This window comes from Enoplosus armatus, chromosome 4, assembly GCF_043641665.1.
Source record: "Enoplosus armatus isolate fEnoArm2 chromosome 4, fEnoArm2.hap1, whole genome shotgun sequence".
Lineage (NCBI taxonomy): Eukaryota > Metazoa > Chordata > Actinopteri > Centrarchiformes > Enoplosidae > Enoplosus > Enoplosus armatus.
The window spans coordinates 5,110,433-5,129,239 of NC_092183.1; the positions used below are offsets into that span (position 1 = coordinate 5,110,433).

An 18,807-nucleotide genomic window follows, 5' to 3' on the forward strand; every position below is an offset into this window, starting at 1 on the left:
CATTCCAAATCTTAGTGTATGTGTGAAAAAATGACCTCTGACCACAGTAGGTTTTATGAGCCGGTCCAGGAATAAGTGCGTGTGAAATTGATCCAGTGATGCATTCCTGTCTTGTGTTGTGTCTTGGAAGTAGAGAAAGATACACTTTGATAATACAAGTACTGATTGAAAAGTCTCTTGCTGTCTATTTGTCTTTCTGTCCCTCTCCCTCACTCATCCTCCTGCTTTCATTTGCACTGAATAAGAACCAGTTGCTTTATATATGCTACGTGATGCTATGTTGTAGCATTTATGCCATTATCCCATAAACAAATAAAAATGGCAAGGTATATTTTAAGCAGATGCAGCATGATGGTTATAATATATTGTAAGAATATGATCTACAGTAAGAAGTCAACATGTTTAGCCAGAGTAAAAGTGTGTTTCTCTGTGGGTGTGGACTGAGCAGTCGCCTTATCGGGCAGAGCGCTAGCAGCCGTGGGCAGCTGCTTCAGGGTTTTCTCTGCATTCAGAGGTGACTTGCGAGTCCCTCCTCCACTGGTTTCTACTTTGGTATGCGCTGATGTAGGCCAGCGCTGTCTAATTTCTAGCAGTCATTCTGTAGGTGTATGTTTGGAATGGGGCCATCCAAATGTATCATGCTTAAGTCTTCAAGCATCACGTCACCCACTGTGGGCCTGGACCTCGTTCTACCATCACTTTCAAATCAGACCAATTGACTCAATCGATTGTTGCGGCTCGCTACAAATATACTGGCTGTAAATCTTGCTTGCTGTGTTTTAGGTCTCAAGTACAGTCAAAGCAAAAGAAAATATCTCTTCTTCAACAGGATAATTGTTTACTCTGTAATCTGAAAATCAGATTTATAAAAAACATACCTGTCTGATTCTGCAGCCACCTCATTCTTTAATCATTTGTTCTTGGAAGAAGTATTCAAATCATTTTGTTAAGTAAAAGTAGCAATACCACAGTGTAAAAATACTCTATTACAAGTAAAAGTATTGCATTCAAAATCGTACTAAAGTATTATCTGCAACATGAACTACAATATCAAACGTAGAAGTACTCATAATGCAAAAGAAATGGCTGCTGTGGGTGTCATATTATTATATGTTATATCACTGGATTATTGTTACTGACGCATTAATGTGTAAGTAACATTTTACTATTGCAGATGGCCGTGGTGGAGCTAAATGTAACCACTTTGTATAATGATTGGTAGTTTAATCTGTATATATAAAAAAAATCATATGTTTTGCATGAAATCGTGATTTTTAAAGTAACAGGCTGTTAAAACAATATAGTGGAGAGAAAAGTATTGTGTTTTCCTCTGAAATATAGCGGAGTAGAAGTATTAAGTTGTATAAATTAGAAATTGTTCTTAAGTACAGTAGTTGAGTAAATGTACTTAATTACGTTCCAAGTAGCTCTGTCATCATGTAAATCATGAGATTTTAGTTTGGGGCGATCAGCATCATGCCTGCTGAAAGATGAAAATGATTGGCATTAAATTTAACAAATGTGCACCGTACAAACACCAAAGAAATCCCTGTTAGGTTAGTGTTAAATAACTAATGCTGTTATTGCATTATGCAGCTATTTTTATTTCTGTTTTATTCTGTGCTTTAAATATTTGTGTTGTCTTTTGGCTGCCTTGTTTGCATACATATACTTTGTATGTGATAGTAGTACAGCAGATCCTGTTTTGTATGTCCTGTGTTTGAGGTCCTGTTGTTCTTGTGCCAAATGTGCCAATATCTACCCTGCTGAGGAGCAGAAGGGAGCAGAGGGCAGACCTAACAATCTCATGTTAGGTCTGCGCCCGTCTTGATGACTGACAAGCAGAGTTTTTACTAAATAAATCTGCAGTAAACAAATATATCACAGAGCCATTTCAAAAAGGGTACATTGGAAATAAGCACTAAAATAAATAAAGCAAAGTTTTTAGTAAAGTAAATTTTAATATATAAAAAGTTACTATAATTATAGCTCACTTACAATGATGGAATGATTTTTTTAAATGTACTGTATATATATGACTAACATAAACACTTACACATTAATTTCATTTAGTTAGACATTTATTGACTTAATTTAGTTTATTTCACCTCGTATTATAATATACAATGCATTTTTATTGTACATTTATATTTAATTGTTTACGTGTTCATTGAAGATATATTTCGATAATTTCGATAATTTATAAAATAGTCAAATAGACAGAACTTCAAACTGGATGACTTGACCAAGTTATTCTTAAATATAAATCAAGTGAGCTGTTAGATTGTGTCTGCACCACGACATCAGGACAAATTCCTGTGAACGTATTAAATGTGGTGAATGTGAAAGTGGTTGTGCATGTGAGTTTAAGCTGCATCCTGCCTCACTTAACATTTTCAACCTGAGGCTCTCTCCTGCGAGGAAGGGTTTATATTATCAGATGTTTCAGCAGAAGTCATTAGTTAGTGAACATAGGAACGGTACAAGTAAGGCATAACGAAAAGTAAAGGTTCCCAGATTCCAAAATGACAGAATAAACACAAATATATGTTCCTGTTATTGAATGAATGTAGTACTTTGATGTGAACCCATGACACGAGAGTGAACTCAGCCCTGCCCCATCAAGCTCACTGTCATTACTTATTTCTTGCAAGCACAGGTTCACTGCCAGGTCACTCTCTCTCCTCCTCTCTGAGATGTACTTACCAAGAAATAGCGATTCAATTAGCGATACATTTTTAATAACAAGGAAATAAGGAAGTATTAAATAGAGCGCTGTCATAATAGGGTACTATTGTTTGCCATATAATCAAAGGCCAATAGAAAAATGTGGGATATGATAATGAGAACCTACAAACTGGCACATGTATCATTAATAAAACTGTCACAAAAAATAAATAACTGAATGTTTTAATGATCTTTATACGTGAAGTTGACGGCTAAACTTGAATAATCACCTATTACTTTGAATAAATGTGCTATAGTGATAGACTGATGAAAGCGTTTACATGATTCAAACAATTGTGTGTGTGTGTGTGTGTTCTGATGGATTTATTCAACAGTTGGGTTCATTTGTTCATAACAAGTCTCCTGCTGTCATCTTTTTCATTTCATGTTTTTGGTTCGGCGTGAACCATTATGTTATCTGTGTAAAGAGACACATTTCTGATCCTCTTTGGCACAAACATGTGATGCAAACATTTAACATGTATAAAATGGAAGTAAAATGTTGACATGATTTAAAGATTGAGTAACTCAAAGGTGTTTGTAGGGTTATTACTAATCATGTCCTCACAGGATGTAATACTGTGATAATCAGGCTAATTATTAGTGTGCATCGGCTTGTTCCCCAGGGCTAATAAAACCCGAGGGAAATGCAGTTTTGAAATTACAAAATACATTGATCAGAAAGTGAGAATCATTTCCTTAAATCAGTAAAAGTTTAGTTTGTCAGGGACATGATGTTTCTGCTCTGACAGCTTCGGTAAGGACACCGCAAGAAGCATATTAGAGATTTATTATGGTTGCATAAATAGTTGGAGCACTGTTACCAAAAGAGATTTAACACCAGGTCTGGTGAAGTTTGCGTGACGGGCAGCTTCAAAGGTAGTCATGACTAAGACCAGAGCCAAATAAGTTACATTCAAGAACAAAATAGAAAAGAAAGCGAGCATGTATTTTCAGACAAATAATGCTCGAGTTTTTTAAGGATTAATTGAGGTGAGTCATTGAGCAGGAACTCTGTGCTACACTTACATCATGTAAGGTAGTTAAATGTAGGAATAAATAAGTAAATGAAGATACTGTAAAAGTACAGGGTGATACTCTTGGTACTATCTAATTGTATTTTATTCAGATTTCTTGCTAAATTAACTATATAGAGGTCAGTGCAAGACACATAATATTGTTGACAAAGCTGGTGGGATCCAGTGTCTTGCTCAAAAAACTCTCTGGTAGAATGTAAACACCACAAACACGTCTGTCACCACCCCAATTTGAATCAGGTGAATATAATGTTGTTTGTGGCTAAAAAAGAAAAGAAAAGACATTTAAAGTACTCAACAGCAACGTCTCTTTACAGAAACAAAGTCAGGGTGATCTACTGGTCACATATATAATCTGCACAGTGTTTCACTGCAGTAGCTGTTGCTTGCACCAACGTACCTATACTTTGATATGAGTCTGTAGGACTTTACCAGTATAACCACAGCTTTCAGCCACTTATTTTGATAGTGCTAGTGGTGGTTGAGGGAACAGAGAGTGTTGCATTCATTTCCCTGCGCTGGTTTTCCAGACTGTCTATGCATTTCAGTGACTTTGCGGTAAACAGTGTAAATCTCTGACTCTGAGACTCTCTGACAGCATTGTACATCATAAAGGTGGCCGATAGCCTTCCTTTAATATTATTGTCATATTTCAACAAACAAACTACTTAATCTGTGGGACTTTCAAAAGACAGCAAATTGTTGGAAAATATCTTTGAGTTTTTTTGACTGAGCAGCAAAAAATCTCAAACAAATGTGATTCCTTCTTGCAAAATCTTGCTTTCCAGAACAGTACGCCATTTTTTAAGCTCTGCTAATTAATGACCTTTTCAGACTGCATCAGATTTGTTTCTGTTCTGCTCAGAGTTGTCCAGTACTAAAGCACATGCAGTTTTCATGTTGTGCAGGAAAGTTGTGCTTTGGACAAACTAACGGTAATCATTTTTAATTTATGTTTGGAAAGGTGAAAATGGGGGGGAAAAGGCTTCATCAGCATTAAAGAAAATGTAATGTGTTACCAGCCGTCCCTCACTGTATTCGCCCCTCTTGTTCCCAGGGGAAGTTGGTGAAGTACTTCAGCCGCCAGCTGTCCTGTAAGTGCAAAGTGGCCTTAGAGGAGCGCAGCACCGAGCTGGAGGACTTCCCTCGCCTCGGCCACTGGTTCCGCATTGTCAACCTGAGGAAAGAGGTCACACAGGTAAAATGTCCAGTCACAATGTTTATGTAAAGAGACACACATCTTATCTTCCAGAAGTACAATGTGGGGATGTAAGATATAATGAAAATCTGGTATCTGAATGTACAGACGGGTGACTGTCTAATAAAATATCCCTTAGGTGACTTTTCATAAATACAAACCATCCAGTGAAGTATCTGCATTTGTTATGTTTCTCCCATCATATATTTTCCTTTGATTTGTCACCTGTCTGTATTCACCTGTGCACTTAACTTTTTCCTCTTCCATCTCTTTCACATTCATTGTTAGAAAGTGAACTGGCTGAACTAAACCTCGTAGTTTATTTGGCTAACATTCAAACCATGTTACTGGTCCACTGTCACCTTTTTCCTCTTTATCATTCAGTCTTTTCTCCGTCAAGCAGCAGCAACTGTGTTTTAAACTGCAGTTCTTCTGATGGCCGCTAGATGCTGGCTTCAAGAATTGCGTGTGTGTGTGTGTGTGTTTTGTAGGAGATGAGCCCAGGTGAGGTGACCCTGGAGGGCCTGCTGGATTTGAGCGAGGAGCAGGTGTGCGAGCTGCTGCAGAAGTTTGGTGCCAACGAAGAGGAGTGCGCCCGACTCAACGCCTCCCTCTCCTGCCTCAGAAAGGCCCACCAGCTCGGTAAGGGTCCCCCCAAAGCACAGAGAGATGAGCACACACACACACACACACACACACACACACACACACACATTCATAGAAACACCTGCTTTATATGTCCTGAAAATACTTTTTTTTTAGAATAAACTTGAAATTGTGAGATAACAAAGACACTCTTAATCCTGTCTGTAGAGAGCTTGATTTATGTGTAAACATTAATGCCAGCAATAATGTAATGTGTAAAAAAGGACAAAATAAATGATTGGTACAAAACAGAGGATCATTATAAACATAATTTTAACAGTAAAGTTTTTTGATTTCCTTGATTGATGTCCTGCCTTCCAGGCTGCCATTGATTGCCATCAATTAATTTCTACAAGATGTTAAAATCTTGCTTTATGTAGATAATACACCATGGGAAACACTTACCCTTATTTATAATTTAAATCTAATTCAAAATGTATATCATCTTTTTTTCCCACCAAAGTGACATTGCTGTTGCAGGGTAATACAGTTTGAAGCTGGGGCTGTTGTGGACAATTCTCTGTGATACAGTCGATTCAAGGACACTGACATTTCAGACTTGTTGAAGAGCAACTTATTTCTGTTTTTTGGGGGGGTATTTTATGCTTTTGTTTGACAGTATAAAGTAGAGAGCTGACAGAAAATGAGAGGACAGAGAGGAGATGACACGCAACAAAGGTCTCTGACAAACTAGGGATGCAATTAAATTGTCAGCATCTTAAACTTGTGGACCACCAGTATTCAACTAATATCAACTTATTTAATGTTATAAACAGCTAAATTCATATATTCCTCTTCTGTTCACTTATTGCTTGTCCTCTGCGTCTGATTTCCCAACAACATAGCTAATGAATTCTTTACTTTTGAGGGTCAACAAATCTTAGATATTGGGAGCATCCTTAAACAAACCAACAACGACTGCGTGTCATCACTCCACAATAATGTTTCAAAAACAAATAAAGTGACGATTTACTTATATTAAATACCTTTGTTAAGCTTTTTAAATTAGATTTATATACAAACTGAAATACTTCCAAACAATATGGAAAAGGAAATCAATCTGCAAATCAAAAATGTAGAAACTGGTGGAGCCAAAACATACAAAGAGGGTCTTGTGAAGTACAAAGAAAAAGCAGGAGAAAGATGCGTGTTTACATCCTACTATATTCAGTACCAACCAACAATTACCTCATCATCTTGCCTCTTTCTACAAGATGTGCATATGTAACATGTGTAAGATGTATTATGTCATTTTGAATGAATTCAGAACAGGAGAAGTGTTGTGAGGGATTCTGAGATAGAGATGAGATAAAGAACAGGCGTGAAAAAACAGCTGCATTATGTTATGTGTGCATGTATATTAGTTATCAAGTCGTCAAGGCTACAGTGTATAGTAAACTAATCCTAACAGTGACAGGGACTTTAAATTGACAGGGTTGACACACCAGGTAAAACAACAAATTGTTATATATTATTATAGTACCTAATTATAAAGAAAATAAGGTGAAAACAATATAAAATCAAGGATATTTAGATTTTGATTATGTAAAATACTATGATTTAGGTGACACCTTACATACATATGCCACCAATCATCAATGAGATGATTGTCGTATCACAGATATAGCATATATTACCACAGTATATATAATAATATAGAATAAATAGTGTCCAGATGAATGTGTTTGTGCCAGTGATGCAGATATTTAAAAAATAAATAATATAATAATATAATACTGTGATCTCATGGCACAAAAAGATCCTCCAATTGTTTTGATTGTCATGACATATATTTATGCCGGTCAGTCTGTTGTTAATCCACTGCCGCTCCTAGAAATGACTTATTAAATACACCCTGTACTGTTTGAGTTTCTGGAGTTTCTGGAGTTTCTGTAGGTGGCACTGTTTTCTTCATGTAGTCATCAACATTGGTTCAGTTCTTCTTTTTATTCTTAACAAACTGTAAGTTAAACTGAATCACTATGAAGTGGATAAATCATGATGTTATTATGAATCATCATTGACCGCAATTTAAAAGATTTGTGGGGTGTAACTTCAAATGTCTGCGTCATATAGTCAACTTAAGCAGTTAGGGATCAGGCAAAGGGGCAGGGGTCCAAACAGGTGGAGAAAAAGGCTGGAACGCTAAGTAGCAAGCACATTAGACGATCTATATGACATATACTGTGAGGCAAATGGGGAAGTGGGAACAGCTGTGCAGGTGAGCGGGGAAGGTCAGGAACACAGGGGTTACTGCAGGGCAACTTACAGCTTTACACACATTTTTATTAGTGCATTGACTTTGGTGACGTAATTTCGTATCATGACTCCACGCACATTCAACCTGAGCAGAGCTCTAATCACCAAAGTGGAAACACCTGGAAACACCCTTTAATGTACATATTTATTCTACTATCGTGCAGTGATGCTTGAGTTTTCATCCATAGACACCCAGTGTAATTAACACAAGCGTAATTGACCTATTGTTTAAGGCGCATTACAATGTGCATTTATTCACCATTGCAGTACTTTATCATCCAGACCTAAACTGAATTTCAAGCTTCTTATTAGTGCATTGTCAATATGTAGTCTTCATGCTAAGCTACTCACCTCCTGGCTCTAGCTCCGTACTTACCACAGAGTGTTATTGATTCCCATCTAACTCTCGGCAAGAAAGAAAATGTCAAACTTTTTCATCATTTTTAACCTCTGTCTGTGACAAGGACTTTCTTACGCAGTTTACAGTATTTGACAACATTAAAATCACATATTGCAAAAAGTTGTTCTTACGGTTTAGAAGTGTAAATGTTGCTCACAAGGGAGCATATTATAATGGGTAAAGTAAATGGTAAATGACTGTTTTCATATAGTGCTTTTTTTTCAAAGCGCTTTACCCATTCACACACTCTTATTCACTCATTCACAGTCACACACCGATAGCAGCGAGCTACCATGCAAGGTGCTGGCCTGACCATCGGGAGCAATTTGGGGTTCAGTGTCTTTGACATGAGGATAAAGAGGAACTGGGGATTGAAGAGACAACCCTGTAATTAGTCCTCCTGAGTCACAGGAGGAGTCACTAAGATATGTGGAAAATGAAAGTGGTATTTCTACAAATAATTTAACAAGGAAAATTTTGTCAGGTGATATTTAATATGTGTGTATTTACTTGTCTCACAATAGAACTGGTGTAAGATCTTTGTTTTTCTACCATTATGTTCCTAAGAATGAATTCTTTATTTTTCAAGAAGTGGCATTTACTAACAGTGGTAAGGCATCTGCTGTGATGCCACAAGTGCATTTCTTCTGTTTAATGGTTGCACACCAGGTGGCGACACAGACCGCACTGTGTTTTCAGCCTGTTAGGTAAAAGTTTTTGCAATGATACAAAAGAACCAGAAGGGGGCAGTAGATCATCACTAAAACCGGGTTGTTTGGTTTAGTAACAACCTTTTGTAAACCTGTTTGATAACATATCTGTTTCTACTCTACTCCCACTCAAACACACACACACACACACACACACACACACACACACACACACACACACACACACACACACACACACACACAACAAGACACACAGACACACTGTTCTGTAACAGATGTCCTTTCAGACGGAAGACTCTGCTGAATAATTAAGCAAATTAACTTGATGAGTAGTTTTTCTTCAATGTGCCCTCAACAAAGCTGTGCTTTATTAAAATAGTGTTTTATTAGAGCAGGTTTAAATTGGTTCAAAACATTTTGTGATGTTTTTATGTAATGAATAAGGATTCAGACAAGCACAACCTTAAAAACAGGCTCTTTGTGATTCTGCAGGTACTCAGCTGTCCTCTTGAAATATTCACACCTCTCTGTTGGTCCCTGTGCTAGTTTGTCAGACTGCCAGAGTTGCTCGCCTTCCTGTGTGCTTCTCTAACTTCCTTCCTATCTTTCTGTCTCATCGGCTTGATTGTGGATGGAGGGGGATGTTGTCCAGAAAGACAGACATACAGGCAGGCAGGCGTCCCCCGGCGGAGTTCGTCAGGCGATCCCAGTCGTCTGTGGCTCAGTCCAGCTGGGTTCAGACCAGCCAGGCTTCAGGCATCTCTGGAGACCGGCTCTCTTTTGCTGTCACTCTCTAGGACTTTGGCTGTGTTCACACTGCATCTAAAAAAATTTGATTTGCACATGACGTAGATTTTTTTTTTCTAATCAGAATGAGTGCGACGTGAGTAACTCTTTTATCATTCAGCTGAGGAAACTGTCATAAGTGAGAGTTCTAACAATAATAAAGTGAAATGTCCCTCAAGTCACGAAATACCTCAAATAAAATAAAGGCGAAAAACATGTTGAAATATGTAGTAAGTAAGTAGCATAGATCCAAAAATGTATTCCAGATTTTATTCCACCATTTGAAAGTATGTTCGTGACCTTTGCTATCTGATGCTCCACTGCCAGAGTCCCCTCACATTAAGGGGTTATGACCAGCCTGCTTACTTCAACTACCGCACAGGCTTCCAAACAGAGAAAGCTGGGACTGAAGAGATTTGTCCAGCTGCTAACTGTCTTTTTCCTGACGTCCCCAGCCCTCTGACCACTGGTCGGAGATAGAGAAACGCTGTCTGAACGATTTAGTTAACGGCCTTCCTGTAGCAGGAACTGCTCTGCATTATGCCCTTTAACAAACAGGTTTCTTAGAATCAACATTTCATTTCTGACAGTGAAATTATAACTGAGCATAATTTCCTTGGAAACAGTGGTGTGACAAAAAAAATAAAATCTTAACTCAAGGTCTGGTAGTTTTTTCTGGATTGAGATACCTCAGTTGTCATCACACGACCTCAGCATGGGGACATGGTGACCCCTGTCCCGTGAGCTTTCTCCGGCTCACTCCTGCTCATTAACCTTTGACCCTTTCCAAGTTGATGCTACTCTGACTGGTTTTGGTTTTTGGTCTGGTGTTCACAGACAGTTTATGTTGTCTGTTTCCATTCAGTCTCTCTCCAGGGTCCCTGCTGTTGATCTACTGCATATAGTGTTCCCTACAGCTGATGCATGAGATGACATACCCCACTCCATTTTTCCTTCCTGAGGAGTTCCTGTCTTTAGTGTGTAACAACAAAAGGTGTTGAAGTGCTGACCCCTTGTGACTTGAGGACTCGGGTCTCTCTAGGATGTTTCTGGTGGTCCCTGTTGTTTTAGTAGTGACCGTTCTGGTCTTAAGTCAGCAGCTGTGGATTTGACGTTGCTCTGTTCGTTCGCGGCGCCACTCTGGTGCTGCTTTTTCCATCCATGGTGTTGAATGCTTCCTCATATCACCTCTCAGCGTTGGTTGATTAAGTTGGTAGCACTGTGATGTTTTTATAGATGAATCATTTTAACTTTGAACGGCTACTTTACTCAGAGGGCAACAGGACATTGTGCATATTTAGGAAGCCTGCAGCGCTTATACAATATACATTTTTTTCAGGTTAGAACTGTTATATGAATTTCAAATAAAAAATGACAGCCCTAACATAGACTGGGAAGGCGGTTAAAGATCACTGAGGCCATTCACATCTGACCCCAAAAACAAATCTTTGAACAGAGATAAGTGTTATGATCTTTCTCCATATACGCCCACTTGTTATCACATGATCAAGGTGCCGAACTTGGGTCACATGATAGCAACTAACTCCATCCGCTGGTAAAGACCATGAGATGTGGTTGAAAGCTCAGGAAAAAGCTAGTACGTTACCTTTTTTTTTTGTCAAACAAATAAGTATTATGTCAAGAAAATGTCATAGAAGATACTTTTCAAAATTTACGATGAAGGTCTGGGCTGTTTTTGTCTGTGTTCATTTCATTCCTTCACTGTCTACCTCTTTTTCCTCTCTTTCTCCTGTCTTCCTGCTTATTGTTTATCATCTGCCTCTCTTCTTCGCCGTACTCCCCTCCCTCCTCTCCCTCTCTTTCTCTCTCTGCCTCTCCAAAGGCAGGGTCTGGCCACGGAGAGCCACTAATGGGCTCTCTAACAGGGGGGGACTGGCTAGAGATGTGTGAATGCACCACAGCAACACCACAACCCCCACACAGAGCGGTGAGAGGCACTTTCAGCCGAGAGAAATACAGGGTGTGCAGCAGCGTTTTTCATATTCTTACGCAGATGGAGCTCGGAGAGGGAGATATGTCATAGCTTCGAAACATTGCCACATTCGCACATCTGTGTGTGTGTGGGATTGTGCGAGTACCTGTGTGTCAGCGTGTATATATATGCGCGAGCAGAAGACGTGCATGCGCTTTTGAAGGGTTAAACAGCCCCATGAGAGCATTTAGCGCTTAAACACTGTTAAGCAAGAAGCGGAGGATGTTCTTACGTCTTGAGTCTTTTTAAAGAGTTATATATTTTTCTTAAAAATCTGGAGGTTGTCGCAAAAGTACAAATATATTCAAGCATTATAAACGAGAGCGCAGAAAAGGATTTACAGATTTATACCACATGTTTTTTTCAAAGGAAATATGTTGCTCCAGTTTATGAGTCATCAGGAATTATGTTAAAATTGGCAGACATGGACATTCATATACTTTACAATCTTGGCAGTTTATACATCCCATAACCAGAGAAACAGAGGACATAATAAGTGGATGTATGTTGCTCTGTGGTGTAATGGTGGAGGAAGGAAACTAATGCAAGTTAATAGAATTTTTCACTACAGGCTCTTGGGATTGCAGTCCACGAGTTGCAATGAGGATGAGTCATACAATTCGAAGGCAGCCGGTCGGTCCTTTGTGCCGCAATATACACACATTATCCAGCCCGCTCCTCTAGACCAAGTCCAAGCACGCACACACACACTCAAACAAACATTTTCACATGAAGAATTTCTTGAATATGAGTTCTTCTGTTGATCAGGCTAATAGTGTTGATCTTTGTTTAGCACGACAGGTCTCCTCGGTGCTTTTCCTCCCTAATCTTTGATAGCTTAAAGGAATGTCCCCGTGCCCCGCCTTGAGACAGCTTCACATGCACACAAACGCCTAATTGGCATCAAATGCCATCAGCAAGAAAAAAGAGATGAAGAAAGGCAGAGGAGGCACAGAATATGCGAGAGAGGAGATTGGAGGAGAAGAAAAGGAGAGTGATGGAGGCGTGTGGGGGAATAACATGGAGAGAAAATTAGGATGAGAAAGAGTCAATGACGACAGGAGGCGCAGAAGAAACGTAGTCATGTCGAGAAGAAAAGAGCAGATGCAACAGGGAAGGCAAAGGACCAGAAGAAGCATTGACCGAACCCCCAACACCCATCTTCCTGAACACCCCTGGGTGGTCCTTATTGGCTGTTAACTAATTAGCAGAGTCTAACTTTGAGTCCCACTGATTACACTGCAAGAACGTCCATGAACCCTCAACTTAAAAGAGTCCACATTAAAAAGGGACACTACGTCTATTGAACGCAGCCATTGCCCTTTTCGCCGAATCCTGTTTACAGTGGCAGTCAGATAGACCAGCCTCTGTCCCAGTGGCATTTCACTGCCATTTAGCCCAAAGAAGTAACACATCTAGAGGTAATTAGTCCAATTATGAGGCTGTTATCGGTCTTTCTCAAAGCCTCACCGCATGTTAAGATTGCCCCATTAATGATGTTGCGGTGTGCTATTTGCATTAATCACTGCAGAGGAGAAGCAGCCATGAATGCTCGGCGCATTGTTTTCGATTGTCAGTTGAAGCGGAGATGCCGTGTTATTCAGGTGAGAGGAGAGAATGGAAGATTGATGATGATGTGGCTCCAAAATTACATCTGAAGTTATGCATATATGCGACCTGCATTTGTTAATACATGGGAAGAAAGATTTGATTGGAAGACATCTGATATTGACATTTTGGGAAATGCATTTATTAACTTTTTTAAAATTTTGAGTTAGATGAGATATCTGTGCATTAATGGCCCTGAAAACATGTTTTCTCAATTAGCTTCTTACCTACATGAACACTCTTTTTTCTTGATGCTTTTCTCAGTAGTTTGAAGTAGGCAGGGCTCATTTTAAAGACAGGGTTGTCACGTACATCCACGCACCAATCAGAGCAGACATGAAGCAACATTATCATTCATTTGGAGTCGTGTTGCATCCAATATTCAACAATAAGTCTAATATTCAACAATATTCACTCTCATTTTAACATTCTCCACCAACTCCTGAGGGAAATATCTGGCTCTTTAGCTATCCACTATGTTGACCAGCGAGTTGCTAACTGTGTGTGTCTGGCGATGTTAAAATATTGATTATAGTCACTTAAAGATTTGAGGCCAAGTTTTCAGTAGCTTCAAGCGTGAAGCTTGAGTGAGTAGGCCATTATCTTAGCTTAGCATAAAGACTGGAAGAAGGAGACAAACCGAAAGAGAAAAATACAAGCTTCTTTAATCTGTACACAGAAATGTAAACAGGCCAATTTGTGGGTTTAGGGCGGGTCATATGCTGGAACATCTGAAACATATTTTCTTAATTAGCTTCCCACCTATATGAATACACTTTTTGTCTTGATGTTCTTCTCACTAGTTTGAAGTAGGCAGGGCTCATTTTAAAGACAGGGTTGTCACGTACATCCACGCACTAATCAGAGCAGACATGAAGCAACATTATCATTCATTTGGAGTCGTGTTGCGTCCAATATTCAACAATAAGTCCAATATTCAACAATATTCACTCTCATTTTAACATTCTCCACCAACTCCTGAGGGAAATATCTGGCTCTTTAGCTATCCACTATGTTGACCAGCGAGTTGCTAACTGTGTGTGTCTGGCGATGTTAAAATATTGATTATAGTCACTTAAAGATTTGAGGCCAAGTTTTCAGTAGCTTCAAGCGTGAAGCTTGAGTGAGTAGGCCATTATCTTAGCTTAGCATAAAGACTGGAAGAAGGAGACAAACCGAAAGAGAAAAATACAAGCTTCTTTAATCTGTACACAGAAATGTAAACAGGCCAATTTGTGGGTTTAGGGCGGGTCATATGCTGGAACATCTGAAACATATTTTCTTAATTAGCTTCCCACCTACATGAATACACTTTTTGTCTTGATGTTCTTCTCACTAGTTTGAAGTAGGCAGGGCTCATTTTAAAGACAGGGTTGTCACGTACATCCACGCACTAATCAGAGCAGACATGAAGCAACATTATCATTCATTTGGAGTCGTGTTGCGTCCAATATTCAACAATAAGTCCAATATTCAACAATATTCACTCTCATTTTAACATTCTCCACCAACTCCTGAGGGAAATATCTGGCTCTTTAGCTATCCACTATGTTGACCAGCGAGTTGCTAACTGTGTGTGTCTGGCGATGTTAAAATATTGATTATAGTCACTTAAAGATTTGAGGCCAAGTTTTCAGTAGCTTCAAGCGTGAAGCTTGAGTGAGTAGGCCATTATCTTAGCTTAGCATAAAGACTGGAAGAAGGAGACAAACCGAAAGAGAAAAATACAAGCTTCTTTAATCTGTACACAGAAATGTAAACAGGCCAATTTGTGGGTTTAGGGCGGGTCATATGCTGGAACATCTGAAACATATTTTCTTAATTAGCTTCACACCTACATGAATACACTTTTTGTCTTGATGTTCTTCTCACTAGTTTGAAGTAGGCAGGGCTCATTTTAAAGACAGGGTTGTCACGTACATCCACGCACTAATCAGAGCAGACATGAAGCAACATTATCATTCATTTGGAGTCGTGTTGCGTCCAATATTCAACAATAAGTCCAATATTCAACAATATTCACTCTCATTTTAACATTCTCCACCAACTCCTGAGGGAAATATCTGGCTCTTTAGCTATCCACTATGTTGACCAGCGAGTTGCTAACTGTGTGTGTCTGGCGATGTTAAAATATTGATTATAGTCACTTAAAGATTTGAGGCCAAGTTTTCAGTAGCTTCAAGCGTGAAGCTTGAGTGAGTAGGCCATTATCTTAGCTTAGCATAAAGACTGGAAGAAGGAGACAAACCGAAAGAGAAAAAATACAAGCTTCTTTAATCTGTACACAGAAATGTAGCATGCCAATTTGTGGGTTTAGGTCGGGTTATATGCTGGAACATCTGTAGTTTAACTTCACAGTACTTCCACGTTAAAAGCTTATTAAAATACCACGAAAGCCACAGAAACAATTATAATCTGATAACTCGGTCGTAAATAATGGGCTGCTGAGCTATTAACCTTATGTACAGTGCTTGTTTAGGCTAGTTTTGTACTGAACTGAATGTGACAGCTTGGACTAGCAACAGACAGAATGTACTACTGAACTGAAGACAGTCTGAATCAGCCCAACCGCGTGGATGGTGATGCGTTCACTTACTGATGTACGTACTGAAGTGCATCTGAACGGTGATGCAACAGTTTCGTTTAGGAAAAAAAGGGAAGTCAGTGAGTACAAAGCTTTGAACTGAATTTAAATTCAGGATTTCCACCTCTAGCTCAAACATGGGAGTGGTTTTAGTCTTTTCAAGTTTTCTAACCTAACTCTCAGGCAAGAAAGCGCAGAAATATCTTCCCCAGAATGTCAAAATATTAATTTAATTCATGATTTTTAACCTTTATTTGTGAACTCACTAGCATACAGTATCTAACAAAAACATTTTACACATATTTATGGTGTTTAGAGTTTTCTGTACAACTGACGACACAAATGTAAATCTCACTGGATACTTTTCATGTCTTTTGGTAGAGCGTTTCACATCCAGCTCCTTCAGGTTCGCCAACCCTTCTTTTTAATTCACATTTTCATATTAGAGGCAGTAATCCAGCTAATTAGAGCAGACATCCAGCAGAAATGTCTAGTGAAGAGGTAATATTTCAAGGTGCACAATTATACCCATTTCATGATTTGGCTGGAGAATGTGACATTGATTGCTTGCTCATAGCGCCGTCATCGTTTCTTTTTTGTACAATCGAAAATGAAAAGTGCTTGAAAATGTATTATGATCATTTTGTGCTATGATACAGTTTAAATATTACTTAATGCATCTTGAAGAAAAGCAGCAATAAAGTAAAAGAAAAGCAATATCGTAATGTGAATTCAGGAGCAGAGTAGGAACGCTTTCACAGAAAGTGATTGAAGTCAAGCCTTGATATCAGCGGGTTACTGCTCTGTTGAATTTAGCCCCTAGAAGTTGTGATAAATTACTCAATATGTTCTCTTTTTTCAAAGCTCTCCATGAAAAGCAACTTCTAAAACGTACTCTCTCTTACAAGCCACACAAATTAACTTGAATCACAATTCTCAAAGGGGTTATGCTCAGTCTGTGCTCTTCATCTCATTTAGCAGCAAGCTTCGTTTTCTTTAGGGGGGGGGGGGGGTTGCATGATGCTTTTGCTTAGGTGAGATCATGTGAAACAAGAAATTCATAAGTCAAGTCCTGTTACAGTTTAGCTGAAGCAGTTGCTAAGATACTAGTGTGCTTGATGAATTGACTCATTACTTGAAGCAACAGTTGCATGAATGTGATTCAAGTTCATTGCTTCTCTTGCAGAGAAATTTCACTTGGGTAACAGCTTGATAAGCGCTGTCAAAAGCATTTTTTAAAGCGAGTTTGCCTCATGCAAGAATATAATTACCAAAGGGAAGCTCATAATTTAAATCAAGGGTGATTGGTCGACATTTCCAAAAACGATCTTGTTAGATTTTCCAAGGTACTAATTTTGAAATGTAGTACAACCTGGCACCTCATGTGTCAGGTATTAACCACCTCTAGACCTGACCAAAAGCAATCAGCTGTCTGTTGCCTCCCATCTGTAATCTCAGCCTCGGTGGTGTGAACTCTTCAGTGGCCGTTGATTAGTTTTAGTTGTTCATTTGGGGTCAAGCTGAACTTTTGCATTTCTGAGAGGCCCGTTGTGGTTTTATTCCTGCTAATAAAGGAGGCTTGATTGAGCATCCCCCTCATCTTTTCCTGCATCTGTGCATGAGCACTCTTTCGGGCCCACTCGTCCTTTCTGCATCCTGATGTCTTTCTGAAGGGTTTTTTAAGGTTGAGATGTGAGCCTCTTAATATGAGTCCAGGCCACAAGTGTGAGTGTGGTCCTCAGGCAGCCCCACTGAGGGCAGAGCGCCAGCTTGACTCGAGAGACCCCACTGACTAATATCCATAGGTGTGAATCACAGCTGTCGACAGGGTGTATATTCGTGAGACTAATCAATGCTTACAAATATGATCTGTATTTCAGGAACATACATCCGTCAATATATATATATATATATATATATATATATGTATAAAGATAGCTAATGCTATTAATGCAAGTTTTCATTTCACATTTTGTACTTTGACTCTTCACAGAAACATATTCTGTGAAGGGGACCGATAACCAATGCAGTGCTGAAAACCAGCAGGTTTCCATGACAACCAAAGCTTATTGTCACCAGGTTCACTGATTCACTGATTAGAAAACTTCAGCCAGAGAGCAGGAACTAAGCAACGGCATCATTTGGTTTACCGTAATGTTATGTTCGGGTTATATTTTTCCATAGCCTTTGACATGTGTTTGCTCCTCTTGTGGATGTATCAAAGGTAAAACTCCAGAGTTACAAAGTAGGAGTAGTCGCTGATTCTGGAAGTATTTTTACTCCCATATTTCAATGTTTTCACATGGGAGTGTCCTGGATAGAGTACTCCACAGATTTAGCATTTTACTTCTATAATATTGTTGGACTCATGATGGATGAAAAGAAAATTTGTTATTCCTCTCATTCTTCTTCCTTGTCAAAATCTGATGCCTGAATTACCCACAATGCAACTCAACTGCCGATAGTTCAGTCAGAGATTGGGATGTGTCATGCTGGTAGCGGCTAATGTAGCCTTGAGCCACAAGCCTCAAGTAGAGATGAGGAACGGGCTACTTGTAGCCGACTGAGTCACCCAATGCTGACTCAAGTGACATCACTTGAGGCAATTTCTCAGATATCGCACAGCTCCCTCTGGAGCCACAAAAGGATTCGTACTACTTTTTTCACATATGCAGTCCTCCCCAAGACCTCGGTGGAGATTTCGTCAGCTTGGTATGGCAGATGGCTTTAAATCCTACAATACCCATGAGCCTCAGCATCTATTGCTATGGAGAAGAAGCCTGTCATGTAGTCATTCGACCCATTGTTGATACAAAAATGTTGATTCCTTCAGCTTTTAACAGCTTAAAGTATCATCGGGTTTCTACAGGCCGCTGTCTTTAGCTTCTGTTTGCCGTTA

General features: G+C 39.2%; 1 protein-coding gene across 2 annotated transcripts in view; it reads left to right on the forward strand.

Moving 5' to 3' along the window:
• ksr2 (kinase suppressor of ras 2) overlaps window positions 1-18,807 on the forward strand; it is an 85,890-nt gene that overhangs the window by 7,381 nt on the left and 59,702 nt on the right. Inside the window, exons 2-3 of one of the 2 annotated variants that reach the window (XM_070904453.1) lie at window positions 4,822-4,962; window positions 5,454-5,610. In XM_070904453.1, the coding sequence (XP_070760554.1) occupies window positions 4,822-4,962; window positions 5,454-5,610 (298 nt within the window). The remainder of the gene's footprint in view (window positions 1-4,821; window positions 4,963-5,453; window positions 5,611-18,807) is intronic. The other variant, XM_070904452.1, reaches the window with a different exon arrangement.